This window comes from Patagioenas fasciata, chromosome 27, assembly GCF_037038585.1.
Source record: "Patagioenas fasciata isolate bPatFas1 chromosome 27, bPatFas1.hap1, whole genome shotgun sequence".
NCBI lineage: Eukaryota > Metazoa > Chordata > Aves > Columbiformes > Columbidae > Patagioenas > Patagioenas fasciata.
Genome location: NC_092546.1, coordinates 5,753,595 through 5,774,817, shown reverse-complemented (window position 1 = coordinate 5,774,817; position 21,223 = coordinate 5,753,595). Strand labels below are relative to the sequence as shown.

General features: G+C 47.8%; 1 protein-coding gene across 4 annotated transcripts in view; it reads left to right on the top strand.

Annotated features, from left to right (window-relative positions):
• CRTC1 (CREB regulated transcription coactivator 1) overlaps positions 1 to 21,223 on the top strand; it is a 41,988-nt gene that overhangs the window by 10,982 nt on the left and 9,783 nt on the right. For 2 of the 4 annotated variants that reach the window (XM_065858613.2, XM_065858615.2), the window contains exons 2-11: positions 5,884 to 6,000; positions 9,194 to 9,331; positions 10,099 to 10,160; positions 10,599 to 10,693; positions 11,757 to 11,842; positions 12,222 to 12,265; positions 12,467 to 12,687; positions 14,761 to 14,894; positions 15,424 to 15,675; positions 17,462 to 17,563. In XM_065858613.2, coding sequence (XP_065714685.1) covers positions 5,884 to 6,000; positions 9,194 to 9,331; positions 10,099 to 10,160; positions 10,599 to 10,693; positions 11,757 to 11,842; positions 12,222 to 12,265; positions 12,467 to 12,687; positions 14,761 to 14,894; positions 15,424 to 15,675; positions 17,462 to 17,563 — 1,251 coding nt within the window. The remainder of the gene's footprint in view (positions 1 to 5,883; positions 6,001 to 9,193; positions 9,332 to 10,098; positions 10,161 to 10,598; positions 10,694 to 11,756; positions 11,843 to 12,221; positions 12,266 to 12,466; positions 12,688 to 14,760; positions 14,895 to 15,423; positions 15,676 to 17,461; positions 17,564 to 21,223) is intronic. The other 2 variants (XM_071799624.1, XM_065858614.2) reach the window with 1 other exon arrangement.

Here is a 21,223-nt window from a genome sequence, read left to right as displayed (position 1 = left end):
CCCAGCTCTCCAGCCTGTCCAGGTCTCTGGATGGCAACACAGCTTCCAGTGTCACCCACTCCTGCCAGCTTGGTGTCACCAGCAAACTTGCTGACAGTCACTCTATTCCCTCACCCAAATAATTGATGAATATATTGAATAATACCGGCCCCAGCACTGACCCCTGAGGCTCTGCACTGGATCCAGGCCTCAACTGGACTCTGCCCCATTGACCACGACTCTCTGGCTTCTTCCCTTCAGCCAGGTCGCAGTCACCTCACTGCCCGCTCATCCAGACCGCACTCCCTGGGTTCAGCTGTGAGGATGCTGTGGGACACCGCTTGTTTCCTGATACTGCGCCTTTTTCTTTCTATTAGGCACAGTAGCATTAGGTGCTCGGAAAGTTTAAAAGAAGTGGGTTTACATCATAAGATTTATTTCTCCTGTCTATCAGGACAGACTTTGGATTGAAAAGAAACATCTGTCATATACACCCTTGTGCGGGTGCATGCTCAGATGTGAGGGGAAGGATTGACGTTATTAGATTTCATCATCTAGTTTTTAATGACTTGGCAAATGAAAGTAAAGGGCTGAAGTTGCAAATAGGCGTCCATCTCTTTAGCCACCTATTCAGCTATTAGAGAACGTGCGTGGGTGGATTTTAATTGGTAACATCTAAATAATTGAAGTCTTTTTAATTGTTTGCAATAAATTGTCAAAGCTGATAGCACTATAAAAACAGTCACTGTTAACTTATCAGTGGTACCCAAACTATGAAAGCATTATATAAATTAAAAAGTCAACCATTCCAAACCTCTTTCCAATCTTCATTTATCTCCTTCTGTGCAAGCAGGATGATAGTGTTTAATTAATTTATCGTATATTCCCCACTGCCCTGGTGAGACTGAGCCCCCTCCCTCTTCCAGCACTAAAATAGATATTGGTGCCTTACTGGGAGGCCCTGGCATATCTGGATGTACACACGTTGTTCAGTGTATTGCTCTGGGCCTCCGGGTACACCAGGCAGACTTTGGGTTGTTAGAAGAGAACTGAACCCCTGGGGCTGTGCTCTGGGCCTTACGCTGTCGAGGAGTCTGAGCACTTCAAAAACAACCTTTACAATATTCTTCTGGTGTGATTATTCTCATTTTATAGGAGGATAACTGAGGCGCAAGCAGTAAAATAGAAGCAATTGGTGCTTTGAATGTCCAATTTGATACACTTGGTACTCTGGGGACGGGGGGAACCCAGCAGTGGGTTTTCAGTTTTTAAAGTGCTTTATACACTCCCAGTGCAGGTCCAGGTGCTGCAGAAGCTCCTTAGACCCCACGTGGTAATTTTGACAGACTCCTGACATTTTGTGTTGAGTAACCTGAAATTCAGCATTTGCCTCTGCAAAAGGCCTGAATTGCTCACATAGTGTCCTGAGGAGCTTGGGTGGCAGAAGGAAACAGAAACGCCAGGTTGCTGGTGCTGTGCTCTTGTTTGACTCATTCTTTAATATTTTCCGGCTTCTGGAGAGGAGGTTTGCTCAGCCCTCAGCTCCGAGACACAACGTGAGGTTGGGCCGTTCAGCCGAGTTAGGCTGGGTGGTGCAGAATTCATCCTCTCCTTGGCTCCCGCCGGCCTCTCCTGTTTCCCCTCTGCTGCCAAACGCTCATCTGGTGGTGGGGTGAGTGAGTGAAGGAAACCAAGCTGACCCGCAAAGTGTTTCTGCTGCTTCAGCTGCTTTCACCAGATTTCTCTCAGGTCGTAAGAGTTCTAGGGCAAGGTTATTCCAGCCTTCCTGGGAAAGCGAGAGCAGCCGGAGCGCTGGGACCGCGCTCTCCACGCTGGGATATAAAACCACCTCTGCCGTCGCTCCTGAAACTTTGCTGCTGCTAATAACTTTCTGTGCCTTCTCATTAGTGATAGTAATTTTTGGTTCTCGGCTTTAATGAGATTGCATCTGTGTCTGCTGGTGTAGAGAGGGACTGGCAGTCGAATACCTGCTATAATTAATGAAATTGTGGCTAACATTTACGTTTTCTTTTCCTTGACTTACCAGGATTCTGTTTTATTGATTTGTCAACACTTTCTCATCTAATTAAATAAATTCTAGACAGCTTTCAGGGGGCTGATTTAGTAAGTGAGCAGTTATTTCTTTCTTCATATAAATTCATTTTAGAAAGTGGGTAGCAAATGTGGAGTTTGAAATTCGATAACGTACAGGCCTCCAGCTGCACTCCGCCCCATCATTAAACCCGTGTTAACTTATCTTTCTTTTTAAGACTCTGTTTACTTTTCTTATCAACACGAGGATTGTGAATGGGAAGCAAACCTTTCCGCTGGGATTCCACCGTGGGACTGCCTTGTCGTGGTGGGACTGCCTTGTCTCGCGGGTTTGTTTGACGTGGTGGGACTGCCTTGTCTCGAGGGTTTGTTTGACGTGGTGGGACTGCCTTGTCTCGAGGGTTTGTTTGACGTGGTGGTTGATTTCCCGCTGCAGAAAGACGCCAGGTCTGTAGTTCGGGAGATGTTCTGCCTTCTGCTCGCTCCCACACAGGCAGAGCCGAGCACACCTGACCTGCAGAGTCTCTCCCTGCCCTACGTAACGTGAAAAGTCCAGTTCTGCGGATCGAAGCGCTTGGTCTCTACTGTCTGTCTTTGATTCTTCAGCAGCAAGGCCAAAAATAGTCCGATAAGTGTCTTTTTATCGAGGCAGAGCTTTCTACCAACCCTGTATTCCTAGGGAGAGCTCAGAAAATAGCATGTTATTGAGGATGCCAAGTGTAGATTCTCTTTCTGCGGCACGTCCTGATTCTTTAGGAGAAAAGCTTCCTGGGAAACCTCCGACCCATCCAACTGGGAAACTTTGAACGGATTTGAAGGCCAAGATTTACCTATAATGCAGTCTCTAAAACTCTCAGTTAATCCTTTAAACAGAATTTGATTTCCAATTAAGCTTTAATAATACATTTCTAATTTTAATCTGCACTTGTTTTGCTGCTTATTAGCCTGAAACAGGCTAAAGAGAGAGCTTTCTGAACAGCTAAAATGTGTAAAAAAGCTTGTTATGGAAACTGCAGGCTGGCGAAAGAGCAGTTATCGCGAAATCTGACTTCCTGTATTCATCAGATAGCTTAGCTTTTAGTTTTTCATCAGCAGGACACTCCACCCTTTTATTACAGTTATGGGTATCAAATTTTTATATGTTAAAAAGGGCATTTAAAAAGAAGCAGTTCTAGTGGGTTTTGCTGGCCTGAATTCCAGTGTCGGATTTGGTGCTTGATGGCAGATGAGTTCTGACCGCTTTCAGAGCGCGTTCCCTTGTGCGCAGGTCCCCTTGGTCGGACTGGAGACTCCCGCGTTCCCTTGTGTGCAGGTCCCCTTGGTCGGGCTGGAGACTCCTGCGTTCCCTTGTGCGCAGGTCCCCTTGGTCAGACTGGAGACTCCCGCGTTCCCTTGTGTGCAGGTCCCCTTGGTCGGACTGGAGACTCCCGCGTTCCCTTGTGCGCAGGTCCCCTTGGTCGGGCTGGAGACTCCCGCGTTCCCTTGTGCGCAGGTCCCCTTGGTCGGGCTGGAGACTCCCGCGTTCCCTTGTGTGCAGGTCCCCTTGGTCGGGCTGGAGACTCCAACGTTCCCTTGTGTGCAGGTCCCCTTGGTCGGGCTGGAGACTCCCGCGTTCCCTTGTGTGCAGGTCCCCTTGGTCAGGCTCGAGACCCCCGTGTTATCTCACCACACAAAGTGAAGATTGCAGGTTTTTTTTCTGCCGATCCTCTTTGAAAGCCTTGAGCTGGTTTTGCTTGAGCTTGCCCATCAAAATGACGGTCAGGGCTGACTTTGCAGCCTTTAAAAATGCTTTTTTAACAGCTAAAAAGCCAGAGGTTGGAGGCGCTGAGCAGACCGGCCTGTTCTGCTTACGCCTGATCTCCCCAGATTGCCAGTGGCAGTTGTTGACGGTCTCCTGTAAACCGCGGAGTCTGGGGGCCACTCGCTCTTACACGGCTGGAGAGAGGAGCAAGCACAGCTCTGCGTGCTGGTGCGGTGATATATGATGGCAATAATGAGCAATCAGTTTTCTTATTTCTGGCACGCATCTCCACAAGCGTTTATCGAAGGTAGTGTTCCTGAAATTAATGGCACGGCAAAGCCGTTTAACAAGCTCGTTTTTGCGTTTCCTCGTTTCTACATTTAAGCGGGGTGGAAAGACAAATGGTCGTGACCTCCCTGTTACATTGGGCTTTGGGGTAGGTACATACAGGGGAAGGCCAAAGCGTTATAAAAACATAAAGCAACACCCCCACCTCCCTGGGTGCCTTATAGTAGGTTCTTTAGAAGAAACCAACACCTGTTGAAACAGTTACTCCAATGTTTGGCACAAATCCCAAGCAAGCCTTTTTTTAACAACGAAAACATATGTAGGGGCCAGGCGAAAAGCACAGCGAGTTCTGATATTGTGCTTTTAGTGCTCGGAGGTAGCGGGGCTGTGACTCATTAAATGATTCTCTAATTTCATGTATTGCTTCAAGAGCGCCGGGTTGTAATTGCGTGTCAGCAGATGGCGAAAGAGAAGCGGGAGGGACTTTTTCCTGCCTTTTAGGTGGGATATTTTGGAACGGTTTGATACGGCACACTGTGAATGTTTTATAAGTCTTGGGGCTGAGGGGATTTTTCTGCCCTTTGATTAAGGAAAAAGAAACCATCAGGCACTTTGTGAGTGGTATCCTGGCGAACAGTGGAGGCTTTTGAGAGCGCCCGTTCCACAGAGCATCTTGTAAGTTTGGGATTAATTCAATCCCTCCGGTAAAGCATAAAGATTTTGACTGTATATTTGGAAATCGGTGGCTTCTAGGGGAGATTCTATGAATAAAGAGTGTTTGAGTTGCTTCCCCAGGGATAGTTTTAAAGTTGGAAGAATGCAGGCAGTGTTTTCCTTGGGGTGATCTCATTTTCTGCTCTGTTTGGGGACTGTTTTAATGTACATACACCCCTAAGTGTCGGCATGTTGCAGTCAGCCCGCTCTCTTTCTCTCGGTCCTTGGTGCAGCATGGTGGCGTCACCATCAACGTGGCTCAGCACCCCCGCTCCTGCTGTTGCTGCTTGATCACAGGACCCTCCATCGATCGCCCTTTTCGCCCCGGAACACATAAACACCCGGTTTTGGGGATGCTGCATTTCCTAGTACTTTTGCAAACTCTTCCAAATCCCGGCGTCGCAAGGCAAAGGCTTTGGGATCCGTTTGAATGAAACTAGAGCGGGTTTGTTGATGTACACACGGCGGTACCTTAGCAACCAACCTGCAGCCCGTCCAAGAGCAGAACACTTAGTCTTTAAACAATTCTTTGCTACCGATCGAGGAATGTTCTTGCATTTCAGAGTGCAAAGCAGCCAGTTGACATGTAGTGAGGAGCAGCACCCATTCTGAAATCGGTACACCATGGGGGGAGAGGGAGCTTATAGAGGCTCATTGCTTCGCTACGTTCATTGTAGTTTCTTGAGTCCTCGGAAGACGCAGCCGGGGAGCAGGCCTGTTGTCTTCAGACCACTGCAAATTGTGCTTGCTCAGGGTAAACCAGGGCTTTGGTGGCAGCGCGGTGGTCAGGCTGGGTGTGTTGAATGGGAACATTGCAGAACTGAACGAGAAATCTTTTTAATATTTGTAGTACTAAACTAAAAAATTGAGGAAGGTCACTAACAAGATATTAATCAAAAATTGTAGCTCTTATTAATGAGCTGTTGAGATGCTATCGCCTTCTGAATGTTGCAATGAACATAAGTGGGCTTTGAGTAGAAAAGCTTTTCCCGCTGCGAGAAGCAAGAACACTTATCGATGGTGTCTGTCCTCGGCGATGACGGCCGTTAGTTAAAACAGCTGGAAAATAAATGAGTTGCCCTTACAATTTCTTCCTCCTTTTCTTGTAGCTACAGCTGCAGAAAACCCAATATTTGCAACTGGGCCAGAGCCGTGGGCAGTACTACGGCGGGTCGCTGCCCAACGTCAACCAGATCGGGAACAGTGCCATGGATCTGCCCTTCCAGGTGAGCGTCACTGCGTGTTTCTTGCTTTTTGGTCATTAATGCTGTGCCTGGATGATATTTCTTTCTGTAAGAGAGTCCTTGAAAGTGAGTATTCGAAAAGTTATGAATGACTAGAGGAAGATACAGCAAGCAGTTGTTCTTAAACTCCAGGTTTTTATATATTTTTTACACACACACAAAATTCCCAAGTTGATGCTGTTACACATAAAAAATGGTGACAAGCAACACAATTCAAACCATGTGTTTGTATCAGTGACGAGCGCTTTCCAGGTTTCCCAGTTTGAAGCTGACATAGGATGAAATTGCCGTAGGATATTTATTGGATGCGCTGCAGCCTGTCCGGGCGTCTCTGCGGAGAGCGGCAGTGTCTGAGGATGTTGGTTCTTTGCATTTACAGCACAACGGAGCTCTGGCAGAAACCTTTGGAGCAGTTCCTGTCTCTTTGGTAAACAAGTATTTAGGTTTGTGCAAATACGTATTTAGGACTGGCGTGCTGTTTGCCCAGGTAGATACGTATTCCAGCACACGTTACACTTCTTCTGGTATGCACAGTATTTATTTGATTCACCGGCCCAGCTCCGAAGGAGTTCTGGTCTGTCACATAAATACAGGTTTTGCCATGCATCCCAGTTTGGAACATGCATCATAATTCCTGTCCAGACTCCCTGGACTTGCCATGGTCTGTCGTGTGATTACGTATGATTTACGGGGGATTAATTTGATGCAGGCGGCGGTTTCTTTGGCGCTGTCTTGGCCTGTGGTTTAAGCCATCTCTGAGCATGTGCACTTGGCCTGCATGTTCAGCTCCAGCTGCAAAGGCAGAATTATTCCCTAATGCTGCTTGTCTCCAGGAGGCACCAAGGTCTGACCTGGCAGTGGGTACCGCTCCTCGCTTTCCCCTCGTCCACCTTGCTCGTTTTAATTCCTAAATCAATGCCTTGATAAATCTTAAAGGGACACTGTTGCTTTAGAGCACTGAGCTTTTTCCTTCCTGTCTGTATTTTGCTGCCTTTTTTCTTTTTAACGTTCTGTGGAGTTTTGGTTCTGATCTCAAATCCTGGAACGTTTTTCGGATGCTCAGGTCTGTCGTGGGTGTTTTGTGTTGTGTTGTGTTTTTTCAAATCACAGTCATTGACTCCAGTTAAAGATCTGCAGGGATGGGGGTGTTGGTTGCCTGGTGTTTGGTCCCGAGCAGCTTTCCTGGGGTGGCTGCTGAGAGCGCCAGACCCGTGGGAGGTGATACCTGCTTTTTCAGGTGGTTGGATTATACTCTGATTTCCATCAGCGAGTTAGGGATCCACTTGGGATCTCTGTTCCTGGAAAGCCGATGAACAACACTGACTACAAACTCCTCTCTCAGTGAATTGCAGCCCTGTGAAGGGGCATGGTCTGGGTTTCCTTGTGCCGCTGTTGCACTCAAGTTACATTTTTGTTGTGTTTTTACATGGAAGTTATGCCAAGAAAGGGGAAAACTTAAACATAACTATTTTTGGATTCAACCTTTTGTCTGTTTACTAATATGCACTGGCTTCCTTCTACATCCCAGGTGAGGTCTGCGTTCTGTGGCCATCAGACTGGCTTCTTTTTTAGCACCATTGTGGCTGAGACCACAATTGCTTCTCCTGTTGGCCTTCCAAGCACACATGTACTTGCAAATTTTGCTGCCTCTTGGGGTAGAATTGCTGTAAGAACAGTACAAAGAAGGAGTTGGAGGCCTTTTGTTAAATATTCCCAGTCCTGTGTGGTACCCGGTTGGGTGGAACTCAATTTTTGTTTAGTGTTTGCAGCAGAGATTAAACCCACGTGTTTTAATTTCGATTGCTTGAAATTGAGACACTATGACCTGAGGTTGCCAAGTCTTCACACGAGAAATTCACACCTGCTAAGGAGCTGAAGCAAAACACGGATCTTAATGGTAAAAAGTCACTGTGCTCTGGCTGGTCCCTTGGTGACTTGAGCAATATTCTGCTGCATATAAAGTGTTGGCCCTGGAATGAGAAACTAAACACCCCTTTGCATCCGTTTCTATTACCACAGGTTGTGTGCGAGAAGGAGAGGAGACTAATATTTGAAAAGAGTTTAGAATGGTAGAAAGACTCTTTAAAAAGTTATCGCGAAGAAAACATTGAAAAATAATTGTAAAATCTTTTAGAAATAATCATTAAAGCGGCCAAAGCTGGACACTTGAAAAAAGAGAAGGAAAGATGAATGTGGGAGCCAGATGGCTTCCTGGCTTGGCAGCCAGGACAGCGCTTTCGCCACGTGCAGCAGCACCTGAATGGAGGAGGAAATTTTGGATTTCCAAGCAGATGGTGTTGAGGGACTCGGCAAAGCTGTTCGCATTGGCAGGGACTGCAAGACTCTGGCTTTTTTCTTTCCTTTTCCTCCCCCCAGAGACCCATATATTGCTGTTAAAGTATGAGCAGGGGTTGAGCGTTCGGTGCTTCCTTCCCCCCACCCATCGGTACATGCTGAGATGGGCTTTTGAAAATGTTGGATGAGTTCTCCAGTTTAGCCTGGGAATTTATCCCCCCCGTCTTTTCTCTGCCATCCTCATTCTCTGCAATCACTTGCTGACAAGTAAACGCTTTCAAGATATCGGCACCGATAAGATTCAAGGTGGAATCAGCCCACCTGGGTTCAGCACGCAACCCGAAGCACTTCAGAAATATTGGCTGCCGTAACTTTTTGTGGACAGAGGAGGAAGGAAACTGCTTTTCTTTCAGTTCTATCAGTGTCCCCTTAAAATAACGCTGCTGGGAGGAGGGCTGAGCGGCAGGCTGGAGGGAGCGTGGCGGTGAATGTCGGGCTCACTGTGCATCCTCCTGCCCTGGGAGCTGGAGCTCTGGTTGCTCAGCATGTTCCTCTGGATGCATGCTGCATGCTGCACCGGGGAGTGGCAGCAACCCGCGGCCGGAGCCTCCGACCACGCTCACGGGGGACCTTGAGAGGCACAGAGGTTGGAGGGCAGCGCTGGTGTACGAAAGGGCATGGTCTGCCTCCGCTTGTCTCTAATCTCGGTCGGAAGAGCCAGCCTTGGGAATTGCTTTCCATGGCTACAGCGAAAATATTGTCAGAGGAAGAATTTACATGGTTATGCTTGTCCATATCCAATACGTACAACCTGAGTAGGTTCTGGGCAGACTGCTCATGCTTGTGTCTTTGTGCTTATGACTTCACGTGTCTCTCTCAGACTCCTTTTCAGTCGTCGGGGCTGGACACGAGCAGAACGACTCGGCACCACGGGCTGGTGGACAGGGTGTATCGTGACAGAAACCGTCTCGGCTCCCCGCATCGGCGCCCTCTCTCTGTGGATAAACACGGAAGACAAATATCCTTTGGTTCATGGCTGGCAGCAAACACCGACCTTTTGAACAATATCACAGTTTTCTGTTGTTCCGGCTCCCTTCTCCCTCCCCTGCTCGCCCATCAGCGGAGCTCCTTCCCATCTCCGCACAGTTCTGAACTGTCATCTAGTCTAGCAATACCTTCTATTTTGTAAAGTAAGCGTTTACCTTTCTGTTTCCTCAGCTCTAAGTGGGGATAATGATCCACACAGAGCTGAGGGGGTTTGAGATCCTTTGGTGGAAAAGGCAAGGCAGTCTTGGTGGAACTGTTTCCCTTCAGGACTGAGTAAATCCAACCCAGAATAATTCTTTGCTCTTCGTTGTGCATTTTATTACAAGTTGATTCATCAGTTTAGCGTTTGCCAAGCGCTATTTCTTGCCATTTTGTGAAAATGAATTAGCTTGTTATTTCTGACTGGCTTAAAATGTGCTGCAGTCAGACTGGATGGGCGAAAGGGGACGTGCGAGTGGGAGAGTGGGGAGACGATGGCTTCTCGGGTGGGAGCTGATGCTCAGAAAGGGAGAAGGAGGATGGTTGTCCTGGTGCTCAAACATCGCGACAATCCAGGTGCTATTTTGCTCTGAGTGTCCTTTTAAAGTCAGTGTGTTCCCCACAGGGGTTCTGCTGCCTTTCTCGTGTGAACTTCGTGGTTCCGACAGGGTCGTTTGGAGTATTCCTTAGAAAAACATTTCAAATAGGACTCCAGGTTAACTGATCAAGTGGTGTTCTTGCCTTAACTGCCGGCCTCACGTGGACAGCTGTCCGTACGGCACCGTGTACCTGTCGCCCCCGTCGGACACGAGCTGGAGAAGGTGGGCAGCGCGTGTGGATTTGCACTGTGTTCTCTGATCCTACACCTGCATTATGGTTTTGTTTTGTTTCCCCTCCCTGTGAAATAGGGATGCTTGCTTTTCAAAAACTGGTATAACCAAGGTATGTACAAGCAGCTTTCAACTCAAAAATTGCATTATTTATCTTAACAAAGTGTACAACATTATTTTTCTAACTACAGCAACCAGTTTATCCTGTATTCCTCTCAATCCCATTATTGAAACAATTGCTTCTTCAAACTTGTTCTGCAAACTGATTGTTTCACAAGGAAACTGTGCCAGGTGTATGCCATAGCCAGATTTTGGGTTTTTGATGCAGAGTAATTAGGTTTTGCTGAGTTGGTTACATCTGCCTGAGATGAAGCATTTGTTTCTTTAGAGAAACTGGCAGTAAAGATGTTGGGTTTGCCTTCCTTTCAGGACAAATTCCGATTCTGCCTTGCACCAGAGTACTATGACTCCAGCTCAACAAGAATCCTTTTCAGGAGGCTCACAGGACATGCAGCAGAAAAGAGGTAAACAGCAAAAAAAAACCCAAAAACCAGCATCGCACTTCCACTTATATCACATGTATTGGCGTTGATCTATTTCTGTGAACACATGTGCCCATAACACTTTCTAGATTGAGTGGAACTGGAACAAAGCGCCACATTTACTCTTCTGGGTACTGAAATCCAGACAACATTATCCAGAGCCAATAGAACGTTTTCCGTACAGACAATACTCTCGAGTAACGGTTCTGCTGAGAAGCTGCAGCTCCACACCAACAATTCTGGTGCCCTCTGCTGGCCCTTGTTCTGCTGTCAGTTCCCTAATCCAGTCCTCATCAACCCAGGCAAACTCCTCCATGGTCCTGCCTTCCTCTGGGGCCTCAGCGGTCCGGGATCCTCAGCACAGCCTCCGGCAGAGCAGACAGAGACAAAGAAGGCATTCGGTGACTCTGCCTTCTCTGTATCTTCTGTCACCAGGGCACCCACCTGGTTCATCAGTGGCCTGCATTGCCTCTGCTGTTAGTTTTACCTGCCACGGATTGGAAAAAGCTCTTCCTGTCGTCCTTGACCCCTCTCACCAGGTTTAATTCTAAGGAGCCCTTAGCTTTCCGAGTTGCCTCCCAACACCCTCTGCCAACAGCCTGATGTTCTCCCCAAGTGGCCAGCCCCTCCTTCCATGATCTGTAAACTCTCCTCTTCCACTGGAGCACACCCAGCAGTTCCCTGTTTAACCACGCAGGTCTCCTGGCTCCCTTCCTTGGCTTCCTACGTGTGGGATGCTCTGATCTTGTGCCCGCTAGAAACAGTCCCTGAACACCAACCAACCCTTTACCTTCAAGCAGCCTTGCCTGTGGAAAAACCAGGGCCCAATAGATACTCTTCCATTTAGAACTAAGCAAACTAAAAGCCAAATTTTTTAAAGTATGATCTGGTTTTGAATTTTGCTCTCATAACAGTGGAGTGCCACTGTTTCGTAGTCATTGTTAATAGGTTATTTAAATTTTCAAATGGTTAAACTTCCAGTCTGAACATTTGTTACTGAGAAGCTTAATATTGTGATCTGATTCCTTCTGTTCTCATGTTTTAGTTTTGTTACTGGCGGTCCCTGGGATGGAGGAGAGCACCTCTGAGGCAGACAAGGCCCTCTCCAAGCAAGGCTGGGACACTAAGAAGGTAGGAATCTCACACTGTGAAGTGGAGAGATTTTAGTTTCTAAACATATTTAGGTAAATTAGTGCTCTAAATACTGTCAACCAAAACAAACTACTTGCGGAGATTAGAGATTAAATGCTATATGTAGCAACAAATCACTAAACATTAGATCAGAAAGGCGCTTCATATGTATGTGTGCATGCACGTTGGATTTAAACTCTTTACATTTGAGCACCGTTGGGCCAATAATGCAAAAAAGGTGCCAGGTGTCTTCTAAGAGCCTCACAGAGCTGTTGTGTAGAAGAACAGAAATAGATGAGATGAGACTAATTGAAATCGATCCTAATCATGAATCTCTAGCAGTGTCTTTGCCTTGAAAAACCCCTTCCTTCTCTTTCAGACTGGCTCATCGAGACCTAAATCATGTGAAGTTCCAGGAATCAAGTAAGTTTGGAGCAATTTTGTTTTTAAAGAGCATTGAGATCCTTAAGAAAGAATATTGTATATTGACTGTCCTCTTGTGAGTTTTCCGATTGCTTTATCAGAAAAACTATATATAATTCTATAGAGGGCACTTTCCTTTTTCAAAAAGGCTGAAATTTAAACTGAGATGTATCCGTTTTCTTTTTTCTCTCCCTCATTTAGCATCTTCCCATCAGCCGACCAGGAGAACACTACGACGCTGATTCCTGCCACGCACAACACGGGCGGCTCGCTGCCCGACCTGACCAACATCCACTTCCCGTCCCCGCTGCCCACCCCGCTGGACCCCGAGGAGTCCACCTTCCCGGCCCTGAGCAGCTCCAACAGCACCGGGAACCTCGCTGCCAACCTCACCCACCTGGGCCTCGGCACCGCCACTCAGGGTAGGGCAGAACCCGCGCTCCTCGTGCAGATTGGCTGTGATGTGGCACTTACCTCCAGCTAATTTGGCTGAGAGGTAACTGCACCTCACTGTTGCTTGACGTTTTGTTGTGAACAGGTTTCATTTACTTATCTGACTTACAAATTGTCTTTCATTTTTCTCATCTTGGTGCCCAAATCTGCTTTTTTTTCCATTGTTTATTGGTTTTAAAAATAAACCAAACAAAAACCCCACACAAACAAGCGTTCTTTGCCATGCCGGCACTATTCATGCTGATCACCCGATCGTTTCAGGATTTAATTGAACCTCATAGGTAAGTAGCCTACCCTGGTGATTGTTACTTTTTCAATCACTTCTCTGGGTCAGATTGAGGATGGTTGTGAAGAGGTTTGCATTTTTTTCTTGTCAATGACAATTGCAGTCAGTTGATTCCTAGAATAGCAATAGGGTCCTGTATCTAAAAATACAAGTATATTTCCTGTGTTAGGCAGAATTCCCTTACCCACTTAAAAATCCTTTCCTATACTGGGAAAAGGAAATAATTGTAATCAGGTTAACGTCGTGTTGTGACTGAGCAGTTGTATTTAAGAATGGAGCAAGAAGGCACTTTAACCATTTGAGCACAGAGCAGGTCAGCAGTTTCAGCAGCTTTAACCAATTGTCTGCTCTCAAAAGGGACTGTACAGACTTTTGGAGAAAGGACTTGGGCTGTCGCTTGAGCAGAATTGAGCGAGTTTGTGCAAAGAGAGCAATTTTGCGTAGAAAAAGAAAGAAGCCACTTGCACCAACTTAGGCCGGATTGGGTCGCTGCGTTTTTTGCCGTACCCGCAATTAGCAAAGTAAGTGGTGAAAAAACCCATTTCCTGATCTATCAAAGACATAACAAACTAAAAACATGCACTCATTGCTGATTTTCCTGCTTCTCTTTGGACACCATCCCGTAGTTTAGCCATTGGCACAGTCAGTGTTTGATGCTTTTTGAACTGATTTTTCCCAGCCCTTCCCCGCCTCTCTTTAGCAGAAAACAGAAACACTTTGGAACCTTTTGCCGGAGCTCTGTGCGTTGCCCGAGAAAAGGTAGAGAAACAAGCACCTGGCAGGTCACAAAAGAACCGCCGGTGGTTTCGCAGCGCGCGTTTGTGCGTTTGAGTTTGTCCCTTTGCTGCCACGTTCCGCGAGACGCCGCTGGTTTGGAAACATGGCGGAGCAGCCTGCGGAAGCTGCGCCGCTTCGGCCGATCTGCCTGCCGGCTCCTTGGCAGCCCGGCCTTCCTGGCTCGCTGGCCGTTTGCCTGGAGCCCCGCGCGTTTGCCAAGTGCCGAGGAGCTCGCGGGCTCCTGTGAATTCCTCCTCTCTGGCGGCTCGAGAAGAGCAGCTCGCTGGCTGCCTTGTCCCAGAATCACTTCCCAGGGTGTCTCTGCGCCTCTAGGGTGAGGCAGAAAATAAGGAGAGGTTTCAAAGCTTGGAGTGTTTTGTCTTGAATTTGAAGAAGATGACAATACTTGAGTTGTTTATCCCTGCCCCCTGCCAGGTCGTGGCTCTTTGGAGTGTGAAGGGTATTTCCTGCCTTCCTGCGCGCTGCTATGCTGTTAAAAACGGAGCACTTCCTGTGCAACCAGTTTTTCTTCTGCATTTTCCATTAAACACCTAGTTTGCTTTCATAAGATCGCAAGTGCCCTTCTGATTAATCTTGTTATATGATCTGTTATCTTCTTCCTGAAGTTTGAGCCCTTGCAAACAGAGCAGAACGTGCTTCTCCTGCGTCTGATGTGCGTGAGAGCGATACCAGTGGTTTCAGTGAACCCCCAAAACTTCTCTGCATGTCTCAATGTTGAGTCAGTATCTGTGCACGAACCTGCACAGCCATGACTGGCTTTTATCTGCGATAAACCACAGGGATCCTCCTCTCATCCCGGCGCTCTTCAGTTAATTGCAGATTACTTTCAGCTTGATAGGCTGAGGCGCATTCAGCACTTTGCATTGAGTGGTTGTCCGCTTAATGCCGTTCGTTTCTCATTGCTTGGGTCGTTACCTCCGTACACGTATCCCTAAAGGGTTCCTCTTGTCCGTTGCAGGGATGACGCCGGCAGCGCCGTCGCAGCAGCACCGCCCGCCGGCCGTGAGCCCGCTGTCCCTGAGCGCCGACTCCAGGCGGACGCAGTCGCAGCAGATGTCTCCTACGCTCTCCCCTCTGTCACCGATCACTCAGGTAGGAACTTACTCGGAGAATCACGTTTTTTAAGTCACAGAGGAATTGTTTTACTCCACCCTCCATCCCTCTTGTTCTCTAGTTTTCTTTAAACATGTTCATTAATTCAACACCTCAAGAAGAGAGTTTGTAGAGGGGGCAGATTCTACTTTTGCTTTTCTAGACCCATAATAAAAAACATGTATTGGGGTACTTTTCTGTGACAGTATCATCTCAAAGTTAATAGTGAAATTTGAAGATGTCTCTAATTCATGAGAGAAGCTCAATTAGTTTTATAAATGGATTTGCTAAGTGTGACTCCTTGACTGCCTGGGCTGTCGCTCCTGACCTGCTGGGCTGGTAGAGTATTTGTTTAGTGTACGCTGGAGGTGATAACACATCTTTTAAGACATGTTCTTGATTGCTTCTTAACCTCTAGGTAACATTTTTAAACGCATTAGGAGATTGACTGTGCAGAGTTCACTTGATGTGCTTGAAAATGAAGGGAACGTCCCCACCAGCGTGGATGATTCTGGTTGTTCTTTTTAAGGCCGTGGCTATGGATGCGTTGTCTCTGGAGCAGCAGCTTCCCCCGTACCCGTTTTTCACCCAGACAACCTCCCAGCAGCAGCAGCAGCCGCAGGTGGCGAGTACCCTGCCGCAGAACACTCCTTTAATGCAGAGCTCCGCTCTGCAGCGAGGAACGCAGCTCCCCCCGCTCTCCGTCACGGTACCGTCCACCATCCCGCAGTCCCCCCCGGGCAGCCAGACCCAGCCCTCCATGGGAATCGACATCAACTCGGTAAGCGAGAAGAGTTTTCCTTTGGGAAATCTGGAGCGCACGGCGCGGAGTGGGAGACCGGCCCTTGTCATAGAGAGAATTGGAGGCAGAGCCTGAAATAGACTTAAAATGGTTTGGGTTGAATCCGCATTTAAACGTTTTACAGAGGAAAACTTGGGTTTAACGTGCGCTTAGACCTAAAGTGGTGTCCTCTATGACTCCTGTGGTTTATTAGACCAGCTTAAGTATATGGGCATTGATTTCATACCTCGCTGCTGCCGTTGGATTGATACATTTTCAGGCACCCCCAACACGTTGTGTGCTATACAATGTGTTATAGACTGGAGGAAGTAACAGAACTTTGCCAAAGAAACCGACTAACAAGCGTTTTCCAAAAACTGAAGAGAACCAGGTATTTCCTATACTTTCTATATTTAGAACCCCCTCGTTTTAAGGGATTTTAGGACATACATTATTATCCTCAAAAACTGGATTTGTGGCTGCCTCCAGGTGCCCAGCAGGAATGGAATGTGTACCACATACAGCAATGAATTCTGGACAGATTTCTCGCTTGTTTTAAGGGGCTCTGTTACCAAACGGTGTCTCTGCATACGAAAATCCCGAATGCGGAGCAAGGCCAGGATTTCCCACCAGCGAGGGAAGGGTTTCCCGGCTCGTGTAGAGCTCGGCTGGGGAGGAACAGCTTTGAGAATGAGAAGAAACCGTTGTCTGTTGATCCAGCACTTGGTTGCAGATGAAATTAACAGTTGCCGCTGATAAATCAGCGCTGCTGGAAAGAAGCTGCTTCCCTCTCAGGATTGGAAGGGGAAGGACAGATGGAAAGGATACGACCCGCTCTAAATGGGTCTGAATGGTTGAATTCTAATCCGTAGCTACCAGGACAGATGATTCTGATTTTCATTCTTTGCTTTCTATGTTGCTTTCCCCATCCTAAACTTCTTTATAACCTTAACTTTTAGGGTGCTGTGCTTATCTTTTAAAGCAACTGAAAGACTCGTAAATAAATTTAAAGCTAGTTTACCGAAAAGCCATTTAGGCTGCGTTACAGTCTCACTGATGGCGTTTATGCAGTTTTTGTGAAGCAATATTGAAATTAATTTTGCTGTAATTTGGATGGCTGCTTAAAGTGCATAAGCAACAATGCAGAGCAAAAAGATTTAAGACCTATTTTCTTGAGATTTAAAGAATTTGGAGTCAGAAAGCATTGGTAGGCCGGCGTTCTCCACACTGCACAGCCGTCTGATCAGTTACTCCTTTGCTTAGAGCTACTGGATTGCAGGTTTTCCTCAGTCCTCTGTCAGTCTCTGAAGGAATAATGGGGAGAGTTGCACTTACTGTTTACCTTAATTAGTGCAACATTCTGTTTAAAGACCATTAAGATGAATTTGTTCAAATCCAGGGTTCTTTCTGACTAAAAAAAGGTAAATCTTTGAAGCTGTGTTCTCAAGACGGCTGAGAACACTGGAAATATAACTGATATGAACCTGGAGAAGGTAGCGTGAGTGCTCAGACACTGTCAGTTCCGTGTCCCGGGGTCGGACGCAGCTTTGAGCAGGATTCCAGTCCTCTCGATTCTCCGCCTCGGTCGCTGTAACGCACCCAGGCCATTTCAGACCCAAATATGTAAGTGGTTTTGCTTGTACAACAGCACAGCCGTTCGGTCAGCCCAGACCATGTCTTAGCCAAGAATTGCTGAAGAGGGTGATTTCTCGCAGCTTCCTCGAGAAGTCGATGATTTTCCGACCTTCCGTGGTGCCGTGGTCTTTAACTCTGTGTTGTTCTGTAGGCGTCACTCCAGCAGTACCGCAGTAATGCTGGCTCCCCAGCCAACCAGTCTCCCACCTCTCCTGTCTCCAATCAAGGCTTCTCTCCCGGCAGCTCCCCTCAAGTAAGGGCCTCTGTGCTTCCCAGGCCTCGCTTCTCGTGTTCGTTTGTAGTCGAGTCTCCATCACCGACCCATAGTTGTCTCACCGTACTGTGTGTGCCTCATGCGTTACCGATGTCTCATCCTGTTTGCAGTCTCCATGCGGTGCCAGAGTTTTTCAATAGCTGGGGAATTGCCTTTTTATTGAGCGAAGCTGCTATTTGAACGCTGTTAAAACGCAGCGATTTTTGGGGTGTACCATGGACAGAACCTGCGGGTGGACCCCTTTAATTAGCAATATCACCCAGGAGCTGACAGCTGAGGGAGAGAGACAGAAACTCCAGTGTCCGCTGCAGCAGGATGGCTCCTGTGGCACTAAATACCCCTTGTGTGCACTTTGAAAGAAAACACTGGAGAAAATGCTCTTAACGTTAGAGCTGTATCCTGTGGCTTGCAAGTGCTGGGTTAGTAAACACGCTTCCTCGCATGCTGGCTGGTTTTCCTTCCTGCGTATGTGTATCCTTGTACATCCACACATCCCACATGCAAGTGTGTGCAATCCTACGAAGGGCAATTTTTATCTGCCAGCAGCCAGCCCATTAGAACCGGGGTTGCCCCTAACGTGAGGGAGCGAGCGCATTTTCAATACAGAAATAACCTGCCGCTCAGATAGCTCCATATGGTTGCGCTTTTCCGAAATCCCACCTGGAGAAGCGCAGGGAGATTCTCAGAGAGCATCACAGCAAAGTCTGAAAATACATTTTCCATTTCATCGTTGAAGGCTGTAAGGAGGACCCTATCTAAATAAGTGGCTCCAAAGCAGAAGCTTCGTCTCTCCTTCCATTAGGCAGAGCCAGGGCGCTGGTGAGCTCAGTACTAGGGCCGAGTGGCAGGGCTGTCTGGATTTTCTTAACCCTTGCTTAATTGCTTCCTAACTGCTCCCTTCGTTGCGCTCCCGCCGGTTCTGCCATGTCCTGTGTGTGGCTCAGAGATGAAAGCAAATTGTTCCCCAGCTGTCAGGTAGAGCGAACTGCTGCCAGTCTCGCTGCACCATGCGCCCTCAGCTCCCCTTCTCGGCTGGGCGGCGCATCCAGTTTGGATTTTTGCGTTGATTTGCTTTCCTCCTGACTTCTCTTTCTCGGTGTTGCCCGCTGCTCAGTGCCGGGCTGCAGCAAACACTCCTGGTGCAGCACACGGTTGCTAAATTAAAAATGAGAGGGCTTTCCTGGCTCCAGCAGTGAACTGAGATGTGGTGGTGAGCAAGCTGCGGTGGTTGCAAATATTACAAGTGGAGAGAAGCAACAGAGGAAGAAAACACAGTTCAGAAGGAAAAAATTGGGGTTGGTTGTGGTTATGGGGGCAGCCCCCATAAAGATGTTAAACAGGACTGGACCCCACACTGACCCTGGGGACACCACTAGTGAGTGGCCAGCTGGGTGCAGCCCCGTTCACCAGCACTCTGGGCCCGGCCCTCCAGCCGGTTCTTAACCCAGCAGAGAGTGCGCTTGTCCAACCCATGGGCTCCCAGCTCTTGCAGGAGGATATGATGGGAGACAGTGTCAAAGGCTTTGCTGCAGTCTAGACAGACCACACCTACAGCTCTCCCCTCATCCACCAGGTGGGTCACCCGATCATAAAAGGAGGCCAGGTTGGTCAGACAGGACCTGCCCCTCCTAAACCCACGCTGGCTGGGGCTGATCCCTTGTCCATCCTGAAGGTGCTGTGTGATTGCGTTCAGGATGATCTGCTCCATAGGCACTGAGCTCAGGCTGACAGGCCTGGAGTTGCCAGGGTCAGCTTTGCAGCCTTTTTTGTGGATTGGGGTAACATTCGCCAGTTTCCAATCGTATGGGACCCCCCCAGTGAGCCAGGACTGTTGGAAGATGATGGAGAGCAGCTGCTCGATGTGACCGGGTAGGCGTCCTCCACTCGCTCCTGTTGCTCTGATGAATTTTAGGTGCAATCACTCGGCAGCGCATCCGTGCGACGAGTGACTCGCTCTAACCCAGGAATCTGCCGCTGGATTTTTGCCCCGCACACGGCTCATTCGGCACAAGTGATTTCTCTCACCTTCGCGCATCTCCAGCTCTCTGTTCCCGTGGTTGAGATGCGGTTTTCCGAGGTGTTCTGCTCGGACACGGATTGAAAAGCTCTGCTGTAGTTTCGCTTGGTGTTTGCATGGCTTTTCATCCACAGCGCCTCGTTTATTCCTCCCGCGCTTTCCTCCTCTAGCACCTGCCATGCTGTTCCAATTAGATAGAAATCCGCTTTGGTTTTTTCAGTCGAATGGCTGTATACTGCATAATATGGTATGTATTTTTAGATTAATAATTCAAGCCAGGGGTTTTGTGGTTTGGGTGTGTTTTTTTCTTGCAGTCACCACATCATTAACCCAAGAAGATGTACTGTTGACAAAACAGACCTCGGCTCGTGTTTCTGGAGGAGACGGTGTTAGCAAGATGTTTTGCACAGAGTTGTCAATAAATTACTCTAGGACTCGGAAGTGTTGAAGTAATGACATTCCCAGTTGATTTCCTTTGGGAGTTTCAGTGCTTACAGATGTAATAACCGGGATGCTTCAGAGCTGAGGAATAAATATGGCTCGTATGTTTTGTTAGGAGTTCCTAATGTGGAACCGCACAAATAGATTTTGGTCTCCTGTTGATTATTTTTAAGGTTGCCCAGACATTTTAGGGTGGGGTTGATGCTTAGAGGAATACACAGATTTTAGGGTTTGCGCTACTGCTGAAAAACTCCTGGAGAAATGAAATGTCAGAAGTTAAAGGAACAAAACCACCTTGGTTCTCTTTGGAGCTTTCAGGTAGTCATTGTGTTTCTAGTGCTGGTGCGAACTGGATTTGATTCATGTTGAGTGTTAGAAATCAGAAAACCACCCCCAGGTGTGGAGCTGTGCCAACCACTTCGCATGGGACGGGTTTTCCGTGAGTTAAGCTGGGCCGGTCCTGATCTGCGTGCTTGGCTTTGCTCCACCTTTTCCCTTCCTTTTAAAGCACAAAATTAACACCTGGAGCAGGTTGAACAATGTGGAGTTTGAGTAGGGGATGCAAATGTGACAGCGCAGCACAGCAGCCATCAGCGGTCTGAGGAAAAACGGGGTTTTGTGGAAGTAGCGCTTTGCTTTTCCTCTTGTCGGGGGTAACGTGGCTCTTGGGGTGTTTGGGAACTCCCTTGTAACCCCAGCACATCCAAGGGACAGAGCAGGTGCCTGAGCTTCGGGGCCCAGGTGATTAATTAGAAGACCAGTTCCAATCAGAACCATCTTCCATGTGTACCCACTTCTGAGGAGACATCGAGCAGGGGCTTCAGCTGCCAAGATCACAGAATCAGTCTCTGATGCCATTATTGTTGTGTGCTCATTGCTGTGACAGGTCATAAATGCCCGGGAAAGTGAATCAAAACCTTCTTTTTGTCCATAAAACGCTGTTCTTGGTCGGGCTCTATTTAATCAGCCTTGAGGATCAGGCTTCATTTACTTAAATGGGGAAGTTACCGGTGCGATCGTCTCTTAACGCGATTTGGAGCCGGTTTTCCCGCACCTTCCCGCCCCTGCCGGTGCCGAGGATTCCGGTTGAATCGGAAGGTTTTTGTTCACTTTAAAAAGAACATATTGCTTGAAGAGGAATATATTGTTGCTTCTCCCCTGACCGTCCCCTCTCGTGGAGG